Source organism: Sylvia atricapilla, chromosome 3 (genome assembly GCF_009819655.1).
Source record: "Sylvia atricapilla isolate bSylAtr1 chromosome 3, bSylAtr1.pri, whole genome shotgun sequence".
Lineage (NCBI taxonomy): Eukaryota > Metazoa > Chordata > Aves > Passeriformes > Sylviidae > Sylvia > Sylvia atricapilla.
Window position 1 is genome coordinate 23,783,243 of NC_089142.1, and position 24,361 is coordinate 23,807,603.

The 24,361-nt window shown below is 36.4% G+C and overlaps 1 protein-coding gene across 2 annotated transcripts in view; it reads left to right on the forward strand.

The window, feature by feature from the left end:
• MLIP (muscular LMNA interacting protein) overlaps positions 1 to 22,188 on the forward strand; it is a 104,406-nt gene extending 82,218 nt beyond the window's left edge. For both annotated transcript variants that reach the window (XM_066314944.1, XM_066314945.1), the window contains 3 exons: positions 12,137 to 12,190; positions 19,741 to 19,775; positions 21,868 to 22,188. In XM_066314944.1, the coding sequence (XP_066171041.1) occupies positions 12,137 to 12,190; positions 19,741 to 19,767 (81 nt within the window). In that variant the 3' untranslated portion in view covers positions 19,768 to 19,775; positions 21,868 to 22,188. The remainder of the gene's footprint in view (positions 1 to 12,136; positions 12,191 to 19,740; positions 19,776 to 21,867) is intronic.
• Positions 22,189 to 24,361: the final 2,173 nt, after the last annotated feature.

The window sequence follows — 24,361 nt, forward strand, 5'->3', positions numbered from 1 at the left end:
ATTTGAAATTGGGATTTTTTTTTTCCAGAGGAAGATTAAGCATTTTGTTACACATTATATAAAATGACTCATAAGAAATGTTAGAGAATTCATGTGCTTGTAAATATTTATTAGCAGGAATGTTTACAGACCCCTTTGTCATTTAAAAATAAATTACTTTGGGCAATGAAAGAAGAAAGATAAGGACGAACTAAAGAGACATTAGCTACATTTGATGTGGATCTGTGTGATCAGTTTGCAAAGGTTTATCATTAATAGAAGCAGGACTGGTGCCTTTGAAGAGGCATGGCAGGAGGCAAGGCTGGCCTGAAGTGGCTGGGCTGTTGCGGGGCTCTGATCCGCTGTTTGCTTGTGCTCACTCATTTGCTTGGTGATGCATTAGCTTCTGCTGGAACTAATCACAGCTCTTGTCACAAATTTTCTGGTTCTTTGGCTCAGAGGCACAGCACAGTGGAGTTTCCAGTCTAGACAGCCAGCCAACTGGGTGAGAATCCAGGATGTATTGTGTCAACAGCCTTGGCAAAATCTAAGTGTGCCCAAACCTGGGTATGCCTACTTGGCTCTATCCCAAATCTTTTGAAACTCTCTTTTTAAAAAGGATTTTATCATTTAGTCACAAAAAGAGCATATTTATTGGGTTTTCTTAACCAGAAATACTATTAACTACTGACAAATTAGAGCAGCAAAAAATACTGCGTATGAATCTTGGTTTAACACTTAGATCTCAAAAATCTTGTTGGAGTCTTGCTAAAGACCCTGGAGTGCTCCTGCTCAAATAGAGCTGTCTTTTGTACCTTTCAGACACTGTTTTTACATTGGTTTTGTTCCTGTTTCATTAAATTTCCCAAATGCAATCATTTTATCCTAGCAGAGGATCCTTCAAGGATTTCCTTTTCTGTCACTTGAACACCTGTTGAGGTGCAGGAGGAGATGCACTGGACTCCAGTCAAAGTATAACTGGTTTCATAGGACATATACTGCAGGTTTTTGTGTGTGCACTTTCATGCCAATGTAGTGTAGATCAATTGTATTGGCATGAAAATTCGGTGCCTTTTCTGGTTAACCATCAAGACCAATGACACAAAAAGGTGCAAGACAAGCACTTTGCTTTCTGCCCAAACTTTTCCTTTTGCACCCATTAATTTGTTTCTGTTACTTTTCTTTTTTTCTTCTTTTCTTCCATTCTTTGTCTCCTATGTCCTCTGTATCCAACTATACTGATCCCTCCAACTAAGTCCCCTTTATGTCCTCCATCCATCTCCCTCACTGACTATCCAAACCCTTGACCTTTCAGCCACTTCTCTTCCATTGTATCTGACGTCCATGAGAATCCTTTTAGCCCTTACAGACAAAACTTTTTGTACAATGAGGTGAGCATCAAGTAGAGTGTAAATCAAGACCTTTGTAGACTGTTATCCTTTTAATTCTAGGCAGAATTCAACTGAGTCATTAGGATTCAGTGCTGGCAAGTGCTATGGGAGATGCATGTCGGATGAGCCTCTGTGCCCAACTTCCCTGGGGATATTACAGCTTTTCCTTTCCTTGACACAGCTCGTGTTGGGTCTTTCTTTCTCTAGACCAGGTAGGACAGCCTCCACTCTTCATTCAAACTATTTCTTCTCTAAAGCAGAAATAATCTATTTCATCCCTCATGCTCAGATTAGTTTTAGCATTTACCCACACTAAAGCAGTGGGGTATTTCTTTTTTTCTTGGTGATTGAGCGAAGAGAGACTAATCTGAGAGAAATACAGACTTTTCCAGTGGCTCTATCTGTCATCCTGACAAGTAGTTTTCCCTTGCCAGTACAAAGTGAATGATGGTATTGCTGACATTTTTATCTGCTTTGAAACAGCATTGGAAGGTTTGGACAAAAATCTCTGTAGTCCACGGTATGTGGCTAACAGGGCTGGCTAATGAACTTTGTAAGGTGAAAATTGTGTCCTGTGCCTTAACAGAAGTCTTTTTGATGAGCAGGTGACATAAGATATTTACATTACTTCAAGAGAAGTATTGCCCTAGAAAAGCATCTGTTGTGGAAGTTCATAAAAGATGCTGTTTGTAGCATCTCAGATGCATCCCTTCTATTTCCTCTTTTTGTAACACAGAATCTGGCTGCAAATGATCAAACCTTGTTTCCAGGAGAGACTACCCCATTCTGAGATGTACAGCGTACTTTGTTTGGGATGCAAGAGGTTAAAGCCGAGGTATTGGGTCCTGTTTCTTTAGGCTATGCCATGGTTTTCTCTTCAGGGGAAGTACCAGGGTTAAATATGTATCCCTAGTTTCGGGCACATTGACAGTGAGTCAAGACTGCTTTGGAAAAATATATTATCTCTGCAGAGAATACTTGTTGATCACCTGTCAGACTCTAAAGAAATACCTGGAAATGCCTTTCTCTCTCCATGCTAGAAGCATAGTTTAGGTTAATAGGCAGTGTCAACAGTGTTTGATACTGGCCCCTCCCATCCTGGGGATTTACCATTTTACCCACTTATGAGGATGAACCAGAACTAAAACTAAAACTAAAATCAACCTTCCATTCTGTCTTTGAGACATCCTGAACAAAAGCACCTTTTCACATCTGAAAGACTCAGAAGAGACAAAAGTTCTGTTTAAACTTTTACTGAACTGGGCTGACATATTTACTTAAGCAGAAAAGATTTTATAATCAAATATTTTTGACAAGTTTCCTGGTTCATTGAAGGCATTCACATGAACAAGCAGATAATTCATATAACCAATAGAACCATTTTTTATAATGAAAATGTGTATTTACTGTTGCTAATGAAAACAATGCTAAGAACTCAGAAATTTGAATATAAAAGTGAATAAGTCAGGAAAAAGGCGTCTCAAGATAACTAAGATAGTGTAATTTTTTAGTATGTCATGTCAGCTGTTCTTTGGCAAACAGAATAATCAGATGTCAGTACTGGGCTATTTTAATATAAACAGAGGCTTTTTCACCCCCACAGCAAATATTCACCAGTTAGAATTTTTTAATGCTTCTGTTTTGGTCTATAATAGTAAAATTCATTGAAAACCAAGGAAGATTAATTTTGATTTTGTACTCATGATCAATATTTAACATTTGAATCAGTATATGCTGATAAAATTCCTAACAGTATTTGCCTATTATTTCCTGTACCACCCAACTGAAGTCTGAGATATTAATGTTTTCAAAAAGAAATTATTTAATTTATTGTCATAAATACCTGTACTAGCAAGTTAGACACATTCTGTAAACATGGGAATTTCTTTCTGTTCTCTACTAAACCTGGATTATTTTCTCTGTTAGTTCCCTGGAGTTTCCCCTTTCCACTTCTCATCTTTTAGGATAAGGAATAATATGCAGTGACTCACTCACTGCCTCTCCAGCCATGCAGTAAACATGTGGTCAGTGTCCACAGGGTCAATCGATGAATTAGTTTCTAATTATATGTTGTGTTTCGCTTCACCTTCCACTAGAGGGAAAAACCTTTTAGTATAAATTCTTATAACCATTCTTAATATGTTACAAATACAGTATTGAAAGGGGACAGGAGGTCACAGTGAATTAAGTTGTTCTCCACCTGCACTGTTGTTAAAAAATTATCTTAAACAATGTTCCCTCAGAAATGGGAAATAGAAACAACCCAAATGAATAGCTATGTCTTATAATCAGGAGACTGGATATAGTGAGGACCTAAAACCATGGATCATGTCACAACCAGCAGTAGGAGAGGATTCATCTTGTTATACAAAAGATTTTTTTTTTTTTTTTTTTTTTTTTTTTTTTTATTGTGAGAGGGACCAATCACTAGAACAACCGCTGTAGGGATGTATAGAGTCCCCACCACAGGTGGTTTTCGAGGTGTGTTTGAACAGGGTGCTGGGTACCTCACCTAGGCTCTCTTTCCCTCAAAAGGCTGGGCCCTTCTAATCTCTGCTGTTCTAAGATTCTGTGATTTATAGGAGGCATAATAGCTGTGAATACCTGTCAGGGCAGATACCACTAGATTTTAGAAAATCAGCTATTTTTTTGAAGGAGAAAGGAATGACCTGCTCAAGCAAAGAGGCAAGAAAAGAGGGGGTGTAGATCCCTCAGCTTCTAAGTCCCTAGTGACTTTCAAACTTTTCTTTCTGTCAGCAAGGCCTGAATACACGATTTATGAACACCCCTGTGAAAATCTCCCTGTTAAATATTTAGCAGCACAGCCTCTGAAAATGGATTGGAGGGAGCTGCCTTTTTGCAAACAGTGTGACATATGTTAAAAAATTACGTTTTCTATCTGGTCAGGCATTACTTATAATAGTAGCAGAGGACAAGTTCTCTTTAATCTCCAACTTTATTCTCAAGCCAATGTAATTTTTTTCCTAAATTATCTAAATGGAATTTTCTTGAAACCACTAAATGTAGTCATGCCAAAAGTGTCAACTTTTCATAATCACTTGCTGGTCTCCAGGCTCACAGGTAAGCAGAATATTTAAAGGAAATCTTTATTATTTTTAAATGAAATCTGTGGTGTTTACATCATCATCCAATCTCCTACTCATTGGAGTTTGTATTTGATTAATTGTAGTGTAGTGGCAACTGACATTCTGTGAATACAGCAGCCTTTCAAGGTTGCCATGGAAAACCACTTTTCTCCCAGACATCATCCCACAGCTTTTATTGTCTAGAAGACAGTTTCTTTTTCTCTTTTGAACTTTGGTATTTAAATGTTGCGCTTGTGTAGGTGTATTGTGGTTGATCAATCTACTATCTGTGACCCAGAAAAATTGCTTTGGTGTGGAAAAACAGAGGTAAACAAGTTAGTTCATTAGGGCTGATCTACAAATTGGACCTCCTCTTTGGAAAAATATTAATGATTAATATTGCTGTGTCTTCTTTTTATGGCATTTCTTGGGCTTAATGATTTATTTTAATGATATCATATTTAGATGACATTTCTAACTTTTGACTTGGTTTGATAATGCCTTCAGAAAATGCATCTAGAGCTCCTGCTCAGCTTATCTATAAAGAAAGATGCTTCTCCTAAAGCACTTTTTGGAAAGATCATAACTTTCTAAACATAATCAATTGCTTTCTTCAAAGCCATTGAATTAGCAACAGAACTTGAAGGTATCTTAGGCTCAAAAGGAGACTGAGGAACATGGACTTAACATGGAGGTGTCCTGAGTCTGGCACTACCTGGAATGACCTCAGCTACCCATTTCGCTGGAGACAGCTCTTCCTAGGAAAGAGAAAAGAATTGATTAATATGCCACTGCTTTTGACCTGGGCAATTAGAGAAGTTTGAGAGCCTTTCTGTCCTATTTCCAGTAGGAAAAGCTGCTGATGGCAGGACCCTGGCATTTCTTTGGTGTGCTTCTGTTCACTTAGAAAACGTGTGCAGAATGCAGTAGGATCAAGCCCCAGCAGGCACTTTCTATGCTTAGAAATCAAAAGATGCTTCCCAGTGAACATACCCAGGAGGGTTCAAATTTCCTCTTGAAGCATATTTACAGCCACTTCTGTTTCTTTCTGCCTTTTCCGTTTTACAGACTGTCTCTGCTGGGACAGATTAAACTAGTCTTAAACACCAAATAGTGGTTAAGATGCTTTGTCTTTATTCTTTGAAGTCTCTACATAATAAAAATTTGAGTTCGTCCTTATATCTGGCTTTCTAGGGTAATGGCATCTAGTCTTCTGCATAGTGGATTTCAGTCCAAAATTTTTTATACAATAAACATTCCCAAATATAATAGAAATTCTGGCCCTGGCTAACGACTCTTCTGAGAACAGAGTGATCCAGAGGTAAAGGCTGTTATTAACAGCATTAGCAGAAATAATGTAAATGAGTGAAGAATACCAAACCAGATTTGGTGCGTATGAACTTGTATGAGAAACAAAAATTATACTTGTGCACTTTTTATTGAAATAGTGAAAGAGCAAGGCCTGAAGGAAAAAGAAAATCATAATTCATGGAAACTATCCCAAAACACCCAGAGCTATACAGACATTTTTGTTGCAAGTATTTCTATAATGTATACTCTGAAATACAGTCTTAATTCACTCCAATTTCAGTTATGTTAGATAAAAGCCTAAAATATTACTAGTTCTTGTGAAATTCCAAGGCTGTACTCAGATCTTGAATTCAAGAAGTCAGTATTTACTGACTTAGAGACATGCTGTGAACTAGCCTTTTCTTTTTCTCAGTTAAACACTAGATATAATTTTAGTAATTATATTATGGGCAGAATATGATCTTAATGCAAATCTTTATATAATGGGTGACAGTTACTGATGTGCACTCTTGAAGATTCATTCAAAGTTTCTGGTTTAAACTTAAAGTAGCTAAGGTAGAAGGTCTCTTGCATCAATAACTTGCTCAGAAAACAGGGATTTTTCAGTTTAACAGCTAATCTGGTAATAAAATATGTGGGGCAAAGTCAGCTCTGAAAATTAAATCCCATTCATTTCAGTGTCACCTGGAAAGCAGTTAGAGTTCTTTGGATGTTTTCATTCAATTAGAAATGAGCCCCTTCCTTGGGCAGGAAGCATCTAAGAAATTACTCTATTTCCCTGAGTCCATAAAAAGTTCACAGCCATTATGCTGAGGGAAATTTCAAATACTTGTGTTGTTGGAAATTCTGACATTTTCTTTCCAATACAGATTAAATTTTGAAAACATTTGAATACTCCAGAAACCAATATGCATCCTTTGGGCTACATGAACTAATTCAAAGCAGATAGCTCTAATCCATGTGATTAGAAGAGATTTGTCTCTGCTGCCTTACCCTATGGATGTGTAGCCTCATGCCTCCAGCATTCATCATGGGTCTGGAATCCTTGCTGGCCACCAGCTCCCATAATCACCAATAGTGAAATTAGCCCTGCAAGGAATTGCAGTGCTTCATTAGCCCACAAGAGAAAATAGATGCTCTTAACATGAATGCCACAAAGTGGATAGTGAAATGCACCTTAGTATTTTATGGAAATAATCCAAAATTAAACATCCAAGACAGAAAACGCGATATTGTAGTTAGAGATGGGTTTTCTTGCAACTGAATACTTCATTTTAATTTTCTAAATTACTAGCAAGAATTTGCAAGACATATCAAAATTTTTTCAGAAAGCATAATTTTTTTATCTAGTATTTTTCATTGAAAAAATATGGCAGTAGATCTTCAGTCAAATCCATCATGGACTAGGCCTGAATGTGGAGTTAAACTCCATCTGGGGAAAAGCGACTCAAGGAAAATTGATGCACTGCTGGGCTTGCATGCATCTCCCTCAAACTCCACTTACAAATAAGGAATCCTTACTGCAAAGCCCTGTAACTCTTCCAGCCTCTGGTATTCTCTGGTATTGGGTTACTGAGAGAAGCTGTGGATGCACCATACCTGGAAGTGTCCAAGGCCAGATTGGATGGGGATTTGTGGAAACTGGTCTAGTAGAAGGTGTTTCTGCCCATGGCAAAGAGGTTGGAACTAGGTGATTTTTAAGGTCCCTTCCAAACCAAACCTTTCCATGGTTTTGTGATTCATTCTATTTAGATTCAGAACTCTCAGTGTCAGTGCACTCTGGTGTCCTTTGTGCCTATGTCTGGTAAGAACCTGTCAGGAAACCATGCTTGTGTGAGATTTGTTTCCTTTTTTCCAGGTACTTTCAGTACCTGGAAAGAGTTTTGAAATCTTCAAAATAAAAATGCATGGCTACAATAGTGTATAATAAGCATTTGCAAGTCTGTCAGGATGTTTTACTGCATAAGTCTCAAGGCACATTGTAAATCTGTATTGTGATCACTATTTCTACTTTACTTTTCCTTTTTACAGAGGTACAAGATGCAAAAGAATTTGGTGTTTAAGGACTGAATCTTTGAAATAGTTTTTATGCTGTGTAATTTCAAAGAGACTAGAGACATTATAATCATAAATTTCCCCTCTACATTATAATATTTTCTTTCCCCTTAGTTGAAAGTATTCCTTGCTCTGCTGCTGTGGGTGTTTTACCATTTATTGTATTGAGTATTTAATGTTCATTGTCACTCAGATAAAGTGGAGAGGCATACAACTGTTTTATAAAAGTATTTGCTTGCTGTATGTGCTTAAAAAATGCTTTTACTCTTTGAGAAATCAGCCATTTTTTCTATTGTGAAGGAAAGCATCTATGTTCAGTAACGGTCTAGAATACCTAATTTATTTTCAAAGGGGATTAAAGACTTGACAGAGTATTGTAATTGTGAAGGTTCTCTGATTACTATAGTTGAAATATGCTTACTTCTTATGTATGTTACCTCTCACTGGTTCCAGTTTTTAGCCAGTGCCTCAATTAGCAAAGGTTGCAGACCCTCCAGAGATCGACTTGGATTTATGAAAAATGTCTTACACTGAGAACAATTCAGAAAGCTTTCTATTAATTCAGAGGCAGCTGGGATTCATAGCACAATAAAGATCAACTGACCTTTTAAAGGCAAATATGTCTTGCTGATAGCAACTAAATGAGCAAAGATCTAATGAAGATATTATATAACCACCTTTTTCTAAGCTTTGTCCTAATTTGTAAGAGGTTATTTTGGGCAGGTGTATAATTTCTCTTTGAAGTTACATACTGCTAGTACTTATATATGTTGTAAAGATATTCTGCTTTCCTCAGAACAATTTTGCAGCCACAAATGCAGATTTGTCTAGTTTGCTTTTTCATAGTTCTTAGAAATAATAAAGAAAAAAATGCCACATTAAGAGAAAACTGAGTAACATCTGGAAAAGCTAAAAATTGTTGATTAACCTTGTAAGAATAATGCAGAATTTCATAACTGTCAGAGGAAAAAAAGTAGTAATTATAAAGGCAATATTCATCTCCCACCATCAACAGACACAATATTTTCACATTTGCATAGGAGATAGGGCTTCTTGCCAGATGCTTTGATCTGAAAATGAAAGAATGCCAGTGACAGAGTTTGGTGAGGTTTCACTGAAACTACACACCCATAAGAATTACAAAGTCCTAGTTGCATTCACACCTCAGATCTGATGGACACAAGCACATTCCTATATGACTCTGAGAGGTGATAGTCACCCAATGTCTAGTAAGAAAGGGCTAATCCAGCCTCATTCTGCCTGCTTCATATTCCTGTACTTTTAAGATGACCATGTTGTGTGCAGTCAAGAACACAAAAATCATATTTTTAAGGAAAAATCATAAGGGAAAGAACAAGATTCTGTAGCCTTTTGGTTAAACTCAGGACAAGTATGGGACATTTTCCACCGCAAGGCAGACACATTTTGGTTTATACTGACACTTGGTGGAAATAACACGTAATCAGCCTCTGGGTCTTTGGGATGAAGTCACCCAGGCCAAGGCATTTGTTTCCTTTGCAGCTGGCAAAAGCAGAATTGCATGATTTCAGACAAGATCTGAAGACCTTCCTTTCAGGGAACCGAAAGACTAAGTGTTATTTCAGCAGAAAAAGGGTGCAGGACTTGATTTATGTGTTCTATATTCATTAAAGTACTACTTAAACTTCCTTATAAATGAGCCATATGTGACTTCCTTAAGACTAGACCCACCTGACTAGTAGAAAGTATAGACTCTTCTATGATAACTTCAAGGTTTTTGGTCAGAGAAGCCTTGTAGAAACAGAGAGAACTCTATATTGTTGACTATTTTTCTTCATTATTAATTGGTGAATTCCTTGCCTTCTTTTAATTAAATCTCTCCAAAATAATTAATATTGAGCATCTCTCCAGAAAATAGAAATAATTTTCCTTTCTGTGGAGACTGTCACACAGTTTTGCTCTTTAGTTTGAAAAGAGGATGCTATCAAAATAAGGGAAGCAAATGTATTTCTTGGACAAAAAAGGTAATTACTTTTGTCAGGTCTAAGGACTGACTTGAGACCTCACATTCAAGAAGAAAGGTAAGGCAGAATCATGACTCAGAGAGACATTTTAGGTTAACAGGGCAGGCAGTGAATACCAGCAAGAAAGGCTAGGATAAGATAACACAGCAGAAATGTGTTTTTCATTGATTTGCTCTCTGGGTAAATTGAGAAAAAGAGCTGTTGCATTCTCAGATCACTGTCTGACTGGGGAACTTTACTTTCTTGTGAGCAGTGGAGAATTATTCTCAGAAGGTTTTGCCATACATGAGAAAGTGAGCAGAATATGAACAATACTTTCCTTCTTCTCTTTGTGGATGACCCTTCTTACTTTGCCTGGTATACAGGTGTGCCATATTCTGATGAGGCAATTTTTGGGATTTATATTTGGACTGATTGAGGGTGAGCAATTCCAGACTGGGCCCTTTGGCCTGCAGAGCCTGTGGGTCCCTGAGCCCACGGGGCCTACAGGCCACAGTTACGCGGTTAGAAGTTCACAGTTGTGGAGCAGTAGAAAAACTCACAGCTTATATTAAGGTGTTCTGGGAAGTAATGGGTTCCTAAATGTAGAATTGTAGTTCTAAGACTTTAGCCACCTTAAGACTTAGATAAATAAGGGTTGTTTGCATTCTTTGTATTGCCTGTAACTGTAAACTATGTGGTGAACCTATATAACTTGCCACGGGCTGATAATAAAGGGGGAATTCAACATGGAGGCCGTATCGATTAGGCGTGTCATCTGTTCTGTCCGATCTCCTAATAGTCAGGGACCCTTGCTGCAGGCAATTAATGTCTCAACTCTAGGGTTTCTTTCAATGAAATACACTAGCCAAGATGCCACAGGTGTTGCTAGAACTTTGTACCTGTGTGTCATCAAGGATTGCCCTGCCTTGGTAATCATGGGATGCTGGGTTTGGAAGCAGAACTTCTGTTCCATGCAGACAATGAAACACCTCCTGTGGGTGCTGTAAAGTCTGGGGGATGCCTTGGCCTGATTGACATTGAGAACCACATGAGTGTCAGGGAGAGGGATGTTGCCACAGAGAGGATCTAGGCACCTTACCTCTTACCCTTCTTTTGCATAAATTTATTCCTTTGTAAAATCTATAGGATAAATAAACTTGCTGCCTAAAGTTATTCCTTGCCTTTTCATTTTTTGGGAATAATAATCATGAAAAAAGAAGTTAAAAAGCTTCTGTTGTTGCTAAAGTAGATTCCCTCTTCTCTGGAAAGGAATTGGGGCAAATTTACAAAGGAAGAGAGAAATATCCATAAAGTAATTGCAGAAAATTAGAGTAAATTCCACTTCAGTATGTTTCTTTGTGTATGGGGCCAGTTTAGAAGATCAGTTTTGCTTTTCAAAAAGCACAGTGTAAAAATCAATTTTCTTAGAAGAGCAATATTTTTAAGAAACACATAATTTGCTGATTTACTATTTAATCTAAATGCTAAAACAAATTAACGCCTTTGATACACTGAAAATAGCAGGCTTCTTCCAGGCTTTTGGAGAATTCTCAAACATCCAAATCTTCAAACTTTCAGCAACCTTTTCTTTAAAGAAGTTGTTTCTGTGTCACTCAATAAGAAAATGTCACAAGCTTATGATCTTAACATTGCCTTTATAAACTCCAGCTGATCTATTTACCTGCATTCTAATTAAAATCTCATTGAAGTTGGTATGGGTCTTCACTTGAGTCACAGCCATCAAACTTCACCACTCAGATGCAAGATATATAATAATCAAAACGCTGGAAAGTTGCCAAGATTGAAAACAGTTTTCTGCATATACTAATTACTCTTATACACCATTTTTTCAATGAAATGTTTGCATGATTTATGTCTATGAAATTTCAGATTAAGGAAAGCTCTTTTGGAGGAGATCTGAGAAGACAGATATTCAAAGTGATGGAAATACGGTTTCAGTTTTAAAATAACTTTATATGCATTTTCTCATACTAAATTTATCATAAAGTAGGTGCTTTTGCTGTGATTTTTACTTGAGATGCCTCTTTCAAATTTAAAAGGGATTTATCCCTTCCCCACCCTGTTAATTATGGGAATATAATAGAAATTTCAAGGCCGTACCTTGAAATAGATTTTAGTACCAAAAAGAAGTAGTAAGAGCCTGCTGAACACAGATCTCATTGCCTTGCTATCCCTAGTATGTCTGAGGGTATTTGCTTTAATTTTAAATTTTAGTGATATTTTATATGGAAATTGAACTGATAATGGATTTCTTTTTCCGGTATTTAACCTCATGCTCTCTTCAACCTCTGACATCTTGGCTCAGCAGCCCAGTCTTTCCATGGCGCCTATTCCAGAAAATGAGATGCTCATATCCAAGGAGGTAATCTGTTAACATTTAATGAGTTAAAGCATTTGCATGCTAGCTTTATCTTTTATTTGCAGAGCCCATATTGTTGATCAGTAAAAATGTTCTGAGCTTCCAAACCTGCTTTTTTCCAGCGCAGAGACTACATAAACACTAATTTTTCTTAATGATAAATGAAGAACAAAACCCAGAGCTGTTTTACCAACTGTGTTACTTATATGAATTTGAAATAACTGTAACATTTATACTTCAGGTTCCTGATATTTGCTGTTGGGATGTTAGCAAGCAGGAATTGTTAAATAATGGCATTTGTTAAATTATGCAGCTATATTTAAATAACACATTCCACAATTTTCAGTCACTGATATAGCTTTTGTTTCAAATACCAGGTACTACAACAGCTACCAGAAGCACTTAGGATAATTAATTATTGAAAATTTCATAAAAGACAGTCAATAAAACATAAAAAATAATTCAAGTTTGGCTAGTATCAAAATTCAGTGCCAGGTTTTTTTGACTTTGAAGAAGAATAAAAATTTTCTGAAAGTCTAAATTCAATGGTCAGTTCCTTACTACATTTATGTGTCTAAACTCTAGGACCATAGTGGTTACCATCCTAGATAATTCATTCAGTGAAAGCAGAAGCTATCTATTAGTCCTTATCAATTTTCTCACGAGACAGAACATATAGAAAATTAAAAAGGTTCAGCTGGCACCAGCAAGTCCTTTTTTCCAACAAGATTATAAGCAGAAAGATGAATTACAGCCTCAGTGTTGAAAGAAATATATGTAATTCAATTACCTATCACACTCTTTATTCAGGATTTGGAATGTAATAGGACATTGCTCATTGCAGGACATTTTAAATGCTATTTTAGAAATTCACTGATGGAGGCATAAGTTAGTACCAATAATAGCAGTATGAGAACATTTATGACATAAGAATGAATTTTTTACTACTGTGACCTCTTTAACCAGGTGCATTCTCACAATTATTTCATTAGTTTTTTTAATGAATGTGAAAATGCAGATAGGAATGATAATTACATATTTATAAACAGTTTATTTTTAATTTATTATTTTAAAATTAGATTCTAGTTTGTCTGAAAGCAGCAGTATGATAATTTAAATAAATGAAATTGATGCTTGCCAATCATTTCTACCAAATTAGTAACTTCCTTTCAGTTTTGAAAAATATTGTGGGAGTTTTGGGGTCAAGCCCTTTTCATTTTGGAAGTGGAGGATTTGCCTGAATTCTGAGTTTGTTGACAACATATCAATATATCCTCACAGTTTATCTCAGTTTCCACTGGAAAAATAAAAAAGGGGAGGAAAAAAGATAAAAATGAAAAGAGCTTGATATCTCACTTGTTGGGTGGATCAACAGACTGCAGTTCTGCACCAGGAATGTACAGGCATGACTGTAGCCTCTTATTTTCATGTGCATTCCTGGCCTCTCTGCACAGGGTGCCAGGGACTTGGAGCTCTTTCATAACTCTTTTTGCTTGAATCTCCATCACAGCCCTCCAAATCTCCTCCTTTGTTCCTTGCCTTTGACATTTCTGCTTGTTTCTACACCATCAATCCCCTTTCCTCTGCCTCCCAGGAGCCACTTCTTGATTCTCTCAAAAGCAGGTGTTACAGTGTCTGTGGAACTATTCAAAGAAAGACCCAAAATGCCCTCACAAAGTGAAGTTAGACTAAGAATACCCTTCAGATCTTCTCAGATAGGTTGTTTTTTTCCACCTCAGCTGTAAAACTTTGGAAATACTATTGAAATAATGGTCTATCATTAGAAGGCAGTGAGAGACACTACGTAGTTCTGAGGATAAATTTGTTTTTGAGATTAAGCAGATTTGCAGGACACCAGGAGCTTTAAAGCATGTATATATATACACATATGTATATACATGTCTATTTGTATAAGTGTGTGTGTATATATTTGCAGCCTCTGATGATGCAGATGATTTTAATGTGTTTGAAAATGGAGAAAAGCAAACAGCTAAATCCTTGTCTCTCATCCTTCTGCTTCACAATTTGCACATTGAGGAAGAATTTTGCAAATCTAATGGAAAGACAGATATTTTCAAAGAGAATTCTCTAAGAGACAAGACACATAATTTAACTGATGCATTATTAAGATCTGTTTAGAAAGTGAAGGATCCTGTGCTGACAGAGTAAAGTCAGACACAAAAAAGTGTAAAATTCCTTTGGTTAGAGGCCAACTTGATCTGTTCCAAGGCAGGTAAAGTATATTAGAACTGTCTTCTAAAAGTTCCCTTATATTTTAAATAAATACTTTGAACAGGATTTCTATCTACATTTTTTAAAAAAGCTTAAATGTACTACAACAATGGGAGAATTTGTACCATGACCTGTAGAAGAACTATATCTCATGAAACTGTGATTGCATTTATAAGGACCAAAGACAATTGATGGGAAAAAAGAAGATTTATAAGTGATGTTATCAGTATGCTTTTTTATTTTCTTTGATTAACATCTTATTGGATGACTTATAATATCATTAGCTAGAGACAAATGACTAGCTTTAAAGTTGAAAAAAAGTGTCAGATACCATTTTTTACTGCTGAGCAAGCTGACTATTTGTGCTGGTTCCCTGGGCCCTGTCACTAAATGTGTATTTTGCAGCTATGACTATGCAGGTGGACTACAGTCTATCTAGAAATATCAGTAAAAATTATGTCAGGCTCACCACAAGCTGCTCGGAAAGTAACATCAAGAGATGACACATTTACTATTTTCTCTATTACAAATCAAAGAAAACATTTTTTCATAGAACTGTTCAACTCACTTCTACAGAGCAAATGATCTAATATTTTCCCCAGTTTTTAATCTCATTTTTAGCTGGAGGAGTTGACCGGGGCACATCATGCTGGCCATGTGAAGGCTGTACAATCTCTTCGTATTTTTAATACGAAGGGTGTCAGAGAAGACACAAAGGCATCTGGAGATGATCCCCTTTTCTCATTCTCAGTCAAGAAGGACAGAACAAAGGCATTTTGAGATCTTTGAGATCTACTGCTGGAAATGGAAGTATTCAGAACTGATACTCAGAAAGAGATCAACATTTATGCTGTCTTGGAGACAGACAGGAGAGCAACACAGAACTAGGGGCAGTTCAAGTTGTTTGGAACAGCCTTCTTAGCTGACCTGAGGGTAGTGGCTTCTTGGAGATAAGTTGTTGTTGAGTTGTCTCTGAAAAACAAACACATTTTCACCATCTTTTCTTTTGTGTGGCTGGGTTTTCAGAATTGTATGTTATAATGTTTTCCCTTTCCAGTGCATTAAAAAAAGCAAGGTAGGTCTTGGTTGATGATTTTTAAAATCACAACATCTTTCAGGCACCTGCATTGTTCCTTTTTATTTGGGAACCTATCTTGACTCTAGGAACAGTTTATAGCAAATTTCCACCTTATGAGTTTCATAACCCACAAATCCCCATGTAATTTAATGTCTTTTTTTTTTTTTTTTTTTTTTTTTTTTTTTTTAATCAGTGAATTCGGTTTGGATGATGAACTGATTAGGAAAAAATCTGCCAAGTCATAAGTGAAATATTACTCTTACTGCTATCATAAGACCCTAAGATCACTCTCCTATATTATCTAAATTATTATCTGCTCTCTTTATCTCATATTATATATAGGCTCATAGTTAACTTCTCCTGCAGTGTTCCTCCCTCAGAATGAAAAAGTAAGTGTGATGTGTAATTCCAAAAAACCCCAAACAGATGGGCAGATGCTCTACGAAATGTAAACACCTCTAAGAAGAAGTGAGAGAGGAAATGAGGGAAATATGTTGCTAGTTTCTTCTTAGTAATTTGTGTTGTTTTCCTCAAAGCAAAGTGTTCAGTGGAAATAGTAATTAAAAGCCAAACCAACAAACAAACAGAGATACCTCTATAGTCAGAAGAATAGGGTTCATGTAATTTTAGCATCATTCTCTTATAGCATGTGCCAAGTAAGACCTGTGACTTCCCTGAGAAAGTAAGAAAATAAATAGGCAATATTCTGCTCCTTGTGAAATCCTCTTCTGCTACCAGTGCATTTTAAATGGAGGAGATCTGATGGATACACTTTGAAACATAAACAAGCAATATGCCAATAATTTCTGATACCTACTGCCTTCCTTTCAAATAAAGCATGTGTTTGCCCAGGTGTTTGCCCAACACCATGTGTGAATGGTGTTATAATCAGTCTCAGAATTTTAGTGAGTCAGAACCTTTAGAGAGAAAATGGGGCATATGTACCTATATAATATGAAAAACACCCATTGTGTGCAGAGGCTAAACTTATGTCTTCATACATGTCTTCTTACCCTTATTCATCTGTGATTTACAAAATCCCAAATCTATAATTATAATTACTAATAAATGACTAATTACAGTTACCAATACAATTACTTCAGGTCCATGTAATCTTTTGCTGCAGTTGAGTAATTACTCAGTTTTATCTGTTTGTTTTTCAAGAAAGATCTGCAAAATTTACCTGAAAAATCAATAGCATTTCTAAAGTCAACATTCATAAAAAGACCCCATGAGAGAAAGCTTATTCTATCAACTTCAATGGTGACAGGATTTTACTGACTTTTTGTGCAAACTAACAAAAGTTCTTGAAATTTGAAATTCCATGAAAATGTCAATAAGGTCCAAAGTTCTGTTATACATTACTCTTAGTCTCTATTTACTTAAGGAGTGTTCCTGCTCAGAAGTCAACAATAGCATTAATCATTGATAGATTCTACATGTAAGAGGAAAATGTACCCATTTTATGGAAGTGTCCTTGTACACTAAAGAATTTATGTAAAGGGTTTAAACTTTAAACAAAAGCTCCAACCTAAAATGCATTACTACATCAAAGTGATGTTCTTCCAGTTAAACACCCTCTTCACTGGACCCTGAATTATTCTGTAATGATTCAGCTCTTGAATAGTGCTCAATACCTTTTCAACTTGTAAAGATTCCAACTTGTCAAAGCAAGGACAGGGATGTGATAGATACCTAATCGAAGTAAAGGGAACCGTACTGGAAACACTCCCACTCAAAGGTCAACTTAATGCAAGCACCTACTTTTTCTGTTTGGCACTGGGATAGATCTTTCCATGTTGGGGAAAAAGATGGTGTTGCTCCTTGTGCTTTCCTAGGAGACAGAAACATGGGCTCCTCATGTGCCTCATCATGGGCATACTGTTCACTTTTTGCATTCAACCTTGCACAAGTTTGCAGCCTTGTTCCCCAGGCAGTGGAGAGCTGGTGTAGGCTGGTATGGCAGAACATTGCTGCTTGTTCCTCTCTGGAGCTGTGGTCCCACCACCCTTAGTTTATTTTGACCAAGCCAAGGACTGCAACCCTAAGGTCTTACAGCAGTTCATTTAACTGAAAGTTTAACGACCCTGAAAATGAACATTAAAAGTAGGAATAACTACTGCTTTTACTAAACGAGTAAGACTTCCAGGTGTTAGCTGTGATAAATTCTTTAACCTCTAAATTGGATGGGCCATGGAAACAGTAAACTGTTGCCTTCTGATACTTTTAAATAGAAAGGCAGGTCTAAACAATGCACTAAATTCTAAATTCTCAAATAAAATCTTAAATATCAGCAGACAAACTTTCTAGATACTTTATATAGAACAATGCTTTAATTTCTTTTTCTTTAAGATTTTTTATGTTCAATAGCAAATTTATATTGCAACAGGTATTTGAGCAATACTTAAGTCAGCTTCAATTATATCTTCTTTTCTTAAGTAAAAAAAATTTCAATTAGCCTACTGACTTGAAAGGGCATGTTAGATCAACACACTGTAACAAGGAAAAGCATTATATGCATTTATAGAATTTTATTTGTAGGGTAATGGCATAAAAATAATTTCTGTAAATATATTAGTTTTATCAGATTACATTTAAAAGTCTGAAAGGGTAGTAAGGGTATTATATTCTTAATAATATGAGAATAATAAAGAGAAAGTTTGAAATATCAGTATATGATACAAAGTGCAATTTGAATCTAATTCTGTCTGACATTAAGAAACAGCTGTTGTTATTGGTCCCTCTCAAAGAATGGCAGGAGTTCTGAGAAATAGTTTTAGAGGAAAAGAACTCGCTGTGAATAGCTAGTCAGAACATAGATGTAGGCTAAAGAAGGTGTTTAAAAATTATTCAATACCTAACTAATTCATAGGTAATTAGAATCATAGAATCAGATTAAAATTAGCTATAGTGTTTAACCGCTCTTATGATATAAAATATTTTTCCTTATACCTAATTAAAATTTCCCCACTCGCTACCTTGTTTTCTTTCATCGTGAAAATCTGAGCTGTCATTAAACCTTTCTCAAATTGCTAGAAAGGGAAAATAGATAACCCTTAACCTACTCTTTAGGTTTAACAAGTGCTATTTGTAGCCCCCCCTCATCTTTCACACATTTTTCCCAGAAATCACCAAACACTTGTAACTATCCTGATAGTTGTCCAATGTTTTTTTCTGCTTGCTTGACAAAGCAAAAACCTGTTTTTATTGTGAGGGCTCAGAAATGGAAATTATGTTACAGATGCAGCCTCGCTAGTGCCCAGTAGAGGGGAATAACTTCCTTCAACCTGCTGGCTATGCTCTGATCTGTGCAACTATATATGAGATTGTCCTTCATCACAAGAAGGCAGGACTGATGTGCATTCAGTGTGGTGTCAGCTAGGCCTTATGTCCCTCTCAGCAGAGTTGCTTCCCAATCTGTCAATCAGTCAGTCAGTCACTGTCCTGTGCTGTTGCATGGGTTATTCACTTCCTCCGTACCTCCTTGTCCCCTGCCCCATGCAGGATTTTGTATTTGCCTTTGTGAACAAGTCTTCTGCTAGCCCGTTCCTCCAGTCTGGCAAAGTCCTCCAGAATGGGAGTCATACCTTTGGCATATCAGTCTCCCTCACCCCCCAAATTAGGAACATCCACAGATTTCCTGGACATATAGACTCTTCAGATCTCTGATGGAGATGTTGCCCTAGCATCCTCTGAAATACCAACTGCAACAGAGATTTTGAACTGCTGAATACTATCTTTTTAGACCAGTATCTCAGATAGCTATTGGTCCACCCTGTAGTCCATCCTCCTCCTTGGTTTGGGTACCAGGCTGTTATAGGAGACTGGCAAAATCCTTGCTAATGGGGAGGCAAGCAATACCCATGTCATGTGAATGCAAGGGTGCCCACATGCTCTGTCTTTCCAGCATGAGGTTCAAAAAAGAAGTGGAAAGTGGAAAACCAATGTAAATATGAAATGTTCTCTGACATGAAATTAGTCAAGGTGATACTTGTCGGTTGAAATTTGCTGTGTGCAGAATTCCTCAAGAATGCTTACCGAACCAAGGATGATTTTTCATGCATTGACAGAGTTGTAAATGAAGCGAGCAGCAAACTACTGATTAAAAAAAAAAAAAAAAAAAAAAAAGAGAAGTGCTGTATGAAGTTCTCCACCATTTTTTATAACTGTTCCTGTATAACATATTGCAGGTTTTATTCTACTCTTCACTTTGTTTTCACTTTTTATTTTCATTTTTCTATAGGTTTCCAATGAGAGAGGTTCTGTTTAGATATGATGGTGAGTATTACTATTTTTTTAAATTTGATTACAGTCATAATTTGAATATGTAACTACTTTGGTGTCACTTTATCAAATTTTTATCATTTTATTTGAAAAGATGATAGGATGCTTTAAGTACAAAACTCAGTGTTTGGGTAATAAGATGGCTATATTTGGTGAATGATTTTCTATCAATAATTACCAATGCAGAATTACAATTCTTAGAATGACAGAATAAAGTCACAATAGAATTAATTTTAAGTGGGATGCAATCAAATGGTTGGAAGAAATTGAGGTATACTCTGGAATTAGATTATGAAAGGATGTCAGGGAAATAAGATGAATTTTTTTAGATTTGAGTACATAACCACATACTGCCATTGAATGAATGGTTTGCTAGAGTTAAATAATACTGCCTTGCAAATTATGTACTGTGCTGAGAGCTGATTTAATGTAGTACTTAGCAAGAGAGGTCAGCAAAAAGGTGATACTGAAAAGGCTGAAAGTTTCAATGCATTTTTTTCTCTTTCCTTGTTTCAGTCTTCAGGAAAAAAGAGATTAATTAGGACTAAAAGCTTATTTCAATTATTATTAAGAATTTGAGAGTACTATCATGGAGAGAAATTGAAAATAACACCTGAAGGAATACTGACGTAAATTGGAGTATTCAGGATGGAACAGCCTAATGAAATTTACCATTAAAATATTTAACCTAAGCAATTTCTCAAATAGTAGTGATTAGCAGGACGAGTAAGTTCCCAGAAAACTGGAGAAAGGTAAACACAGTGTTCCATCTAAGCAAAAGAGTAAAGAAAAATCTAAAAATTTACAAAAAATTCTGTCCTAGCAGTACTGCTAAGACACTGGAAACAAGGTATTAAATGACATGTTTGTGGGCATCTAGAGAATGGTAAGAAGATAAGATTATTTGCACAGGGACACGTCAGAAACGAATCCTATCAAGCTGATCTCATTTCCTTCTGTGACAGCAAAGCAGATATATGGATGTGTTTTATACAGTGTATCTTCAATGTAGTCTCACACAGCATCCCTAAGCAAGTAAAGCAGATATGGACTAAATTAAATTCACATAAGGCAGATAGGTACTTGATTGGAAAGCAGGACTTTGAGAAGAGTTTTTTGCTGCCCAAGTGGAAGATCATCTCACAGACTTCTAGAATGCTGTCTTCTAGCTCTAGCACTATAAAATTTTGCCATCAGTTATTTTCTCAATTACATGGACAATAGGCCTACCCAGTTTGCAGATAATGCTCACTTGGGAGGACTTGCAAGCAGCATAGAAGCCAGGATTTTAATTTTTAAAAATTACTTTCATTACAAGAATAGCTTGAAATAAATATGTTAGAATTAATTGAAGAAAAATATGAAAAAATATGAAGGGTAAAAACAGAAAAAGAATGGCAGTAATACTGCAGGTGAGAGCCTGAGGATTATAGGAGAGGAAAAACTGAGTCTGAGTAGAAGAGGTTATGCTTTCAGGGAGATGTTGGAAGAAATGCTTCTAATATGATGAAGATAATTACTCTTTTTTCCAGTATTAGTGCAAAATCAGTGGCATAGGGTGTGGGAAACAAATGGGATATTCAGAAAAGATGTAAAGGCTTCAGCGTCTTCACACAGAAGATAAGAAATAAGGACAGAGTAGAGGCATAGCAGCTTCTCTCTTCATAATGGACTGTTATAAAGGGATATTAGTCACTTTTCCATCTTTCCTATGAGGAGAAAAAGAAATGGTTCTAAATTTCAGAGAGAGATTTAGTTTGAATTTGAACAGTTTTACAGCTCTGTGAAAATTTAAGTTCTAAAAGGAGTTTGCCTCAGGCTGCTGCAAAGACAGGCAAGCTTCTCACAAGACAAATCTGATCTGCCAGCTCTCATCTTCTCCCACAACTATAGAACAAAGGAGGTGGCTGCATATATCTTTAGGTTTTTTTTTTATTTTTTTCTGTGAAACTATGAATTCTATTTGTTAGCTGGATCATCAGGTTGTATAAATTAGGAAAACTAAGTGACCTCAGTATGTGATATGCATCTTACTAATCTGTATTTTTTGACAAATTGTGTTCATACAAAAATCCTTCTTTTGCAGCCCCAAATTAGGATCAAGATCTGAAACTGAATTTTGAAGCCTGTTTCTATATTAAGAAGGAATCCACAGCACCAGTCTTATTAAAAGCACCATTTAAAAAAATTGCTTCTGATATGCTAGTTGCAAGGCAGTAATAACATTCAAATATTCTTTCAAGAAATAATCTTATGTACTAGCATAATTAACCACGGAGATAGACACATGAATACTCCATTTCTTGAAGTGCTTGCCAGTTTAAGAAATGCCCAATATAACACAACATATTTTCTTTAGAAATAATATAAATGTTGAAATTAAATAAAGCTGTATTTTTGTTGCAAAGTTTTTTTTGTGATTCTTGTTTTTTTACTCCCGCAAATCTGGTTCCATGTGTTTCAAATAGCTGAGAACAAATGTCAGTTATTTTCCCATTTTTCCCAAATGGGAAAAAAGGCTCCTGTGTACTTAAACTTGGTCACGTCTTGCCACCACACAGACACTTGTATTTTGTGAAGTAGTCCAGGGATTATTCATGTTTGTGTCAGCACCCACAGCCGCGAACATGCACGGTGATTTTCCCCTGCCATGCAATGTTCATAGCCCTTTTGACCAGGTGGAGAGTGCAGGCAGAATTACCATCTGTGCTCCTGGCACGCCAGGAAGAGACACCACTTTCCAGTTTATGCTGCTTCCACATGATGTTGTCCAAGCCTGGATCTTAAAGACTTTGCTTTCAAAATGCATTATGAAAGTCTAAAGAAGCTGACTGTCTTTGTCTGCTACCTGAGTTCTCCCCAGTGTTTTGGTTCTTTGAACTCCAAGTCTCCCCTCAGGTGACTCTGGCAACATGCTCAGGACCTTTGCATTGCAGCCCTGTCCCAGAGTGCAGGAGCATTTTATCTCCTCATGCAGTGTGATTAAGACTGATATTTTTATGAGAACCCCTGCTGTTTTCATTAAAATTAATGTGATGAACTATTTTATGAAATACCACCATAAGGAAAAACATTAAAATTAAAATCAGCTTAAGTGGAATAGTCCATAGGCTACTCAGCCTTTTGCCCTCTTGGACCTGGTGTAACTTCAATCCAGCCTGCTTTTAAGCTGTTGGACTCTGTAGCTGTGAAAACAGAAGAAAAGGTCAGCCATCAGTAAGTCTTTCTCTCTAGAGGTAATATATAAATTTTTAAGAATATTGTGAAAAGATTGCTACACATTTAAGAGTGGTTTTTTTTTGTATTAGTTTCTTTCTCAATAGAAAAATAACAGAAGTTAACTGTATAGATCTTGTGAATGGCATACCTATTAACCAGGTGGTGGAAAAAAAATGAAAAAGCATTTCTGTGAGTTCAAAAGAGTTTGTGGGGACAGAAATTAACATAGACAAATAGAACAAAAAATTATAGAAAATTTTAAAAATTCATATATATAAGAACATCTATAATTATAAATGTGTTAAAAATACTGTAGAAGCTGTAATAGATTACCCACCAAGGACCTAATAGTATTTCTTGGTTTCAGTAAAGCACTGAAATGAGAAAAAAATAATATTCAAAGCCATGTGATCTGTGTGATTCTCAAAAGCCTTAGTGTGCTTTCCTGCCCCTTTTTTTTCCAAGGTATTTGTTTTGTTCTGAATTTGTTCCAACCCCAGATTTCTTTTCCTCTTGATTTTCATTTTTGTAGAGCCCAAATGCATTATAAGCATATCTAGCTGAGACGATTGTTCACATGGCTTAAGTTTAAGTTCAAATTAACTCATGAGATAGACTAAAGCCCATATGTGAAAAGAACACATGCAAGAGAAAGAACGACTAGGATTAGAGGAAGGACAAGGGAGAAATCCTTTTGTTTACCTCTGAATTTGTGATTTTGTTTATCTGTGTGCACTTTAAGAAACAGTTTCCCTCTCTGTTAAAACATCTTCCATCTATGAATGAAAATTTGGATTATATTGGCAATTACACTCTAGAAATTCTGTCCTGGGAAACCAGTGGAAAAAGTATTAAGAGAAAAAAAGTCTTTAAGGAGAGATTATAAAGAGCAAAGGAACATGAAAGTTATTGCTTTTTCTGTAGTACTAGAAAATTAATGGATGCTGCTTATTCAATGGTGTCATATATTTAGGCCAGGTTGTGATGCCTGTATCCTGATTTTTGCAATGATTTTCTGGAAAAATACACATTTCCATCAGGATCACGATGGCTGTGTATCTTTGGTGAGGGCTTATGGTGCTCTTTTTGCCTCAACTTCTCTTCTCTGATATGTCATGTTCACACCTCCCCCATACATGCTTGTGATGTTTCTTTTGTTGCTATGTGCTGCAACTCAGGCTATCAGGAAAATGACTTACAAAGTTGGCCCAAGTGGTCAGAAGGGAAATGTGGCCAGCACAATAGGTTTATTTGGGCAGTGACATACTTGAGAAAATCTGGATCTGTATCAGAATAAAGACAGCCCTTGGCCTCAGGGTTCAACTGGCTGGAATCCAAAGCCTGGTTTGGTATGGTACAGA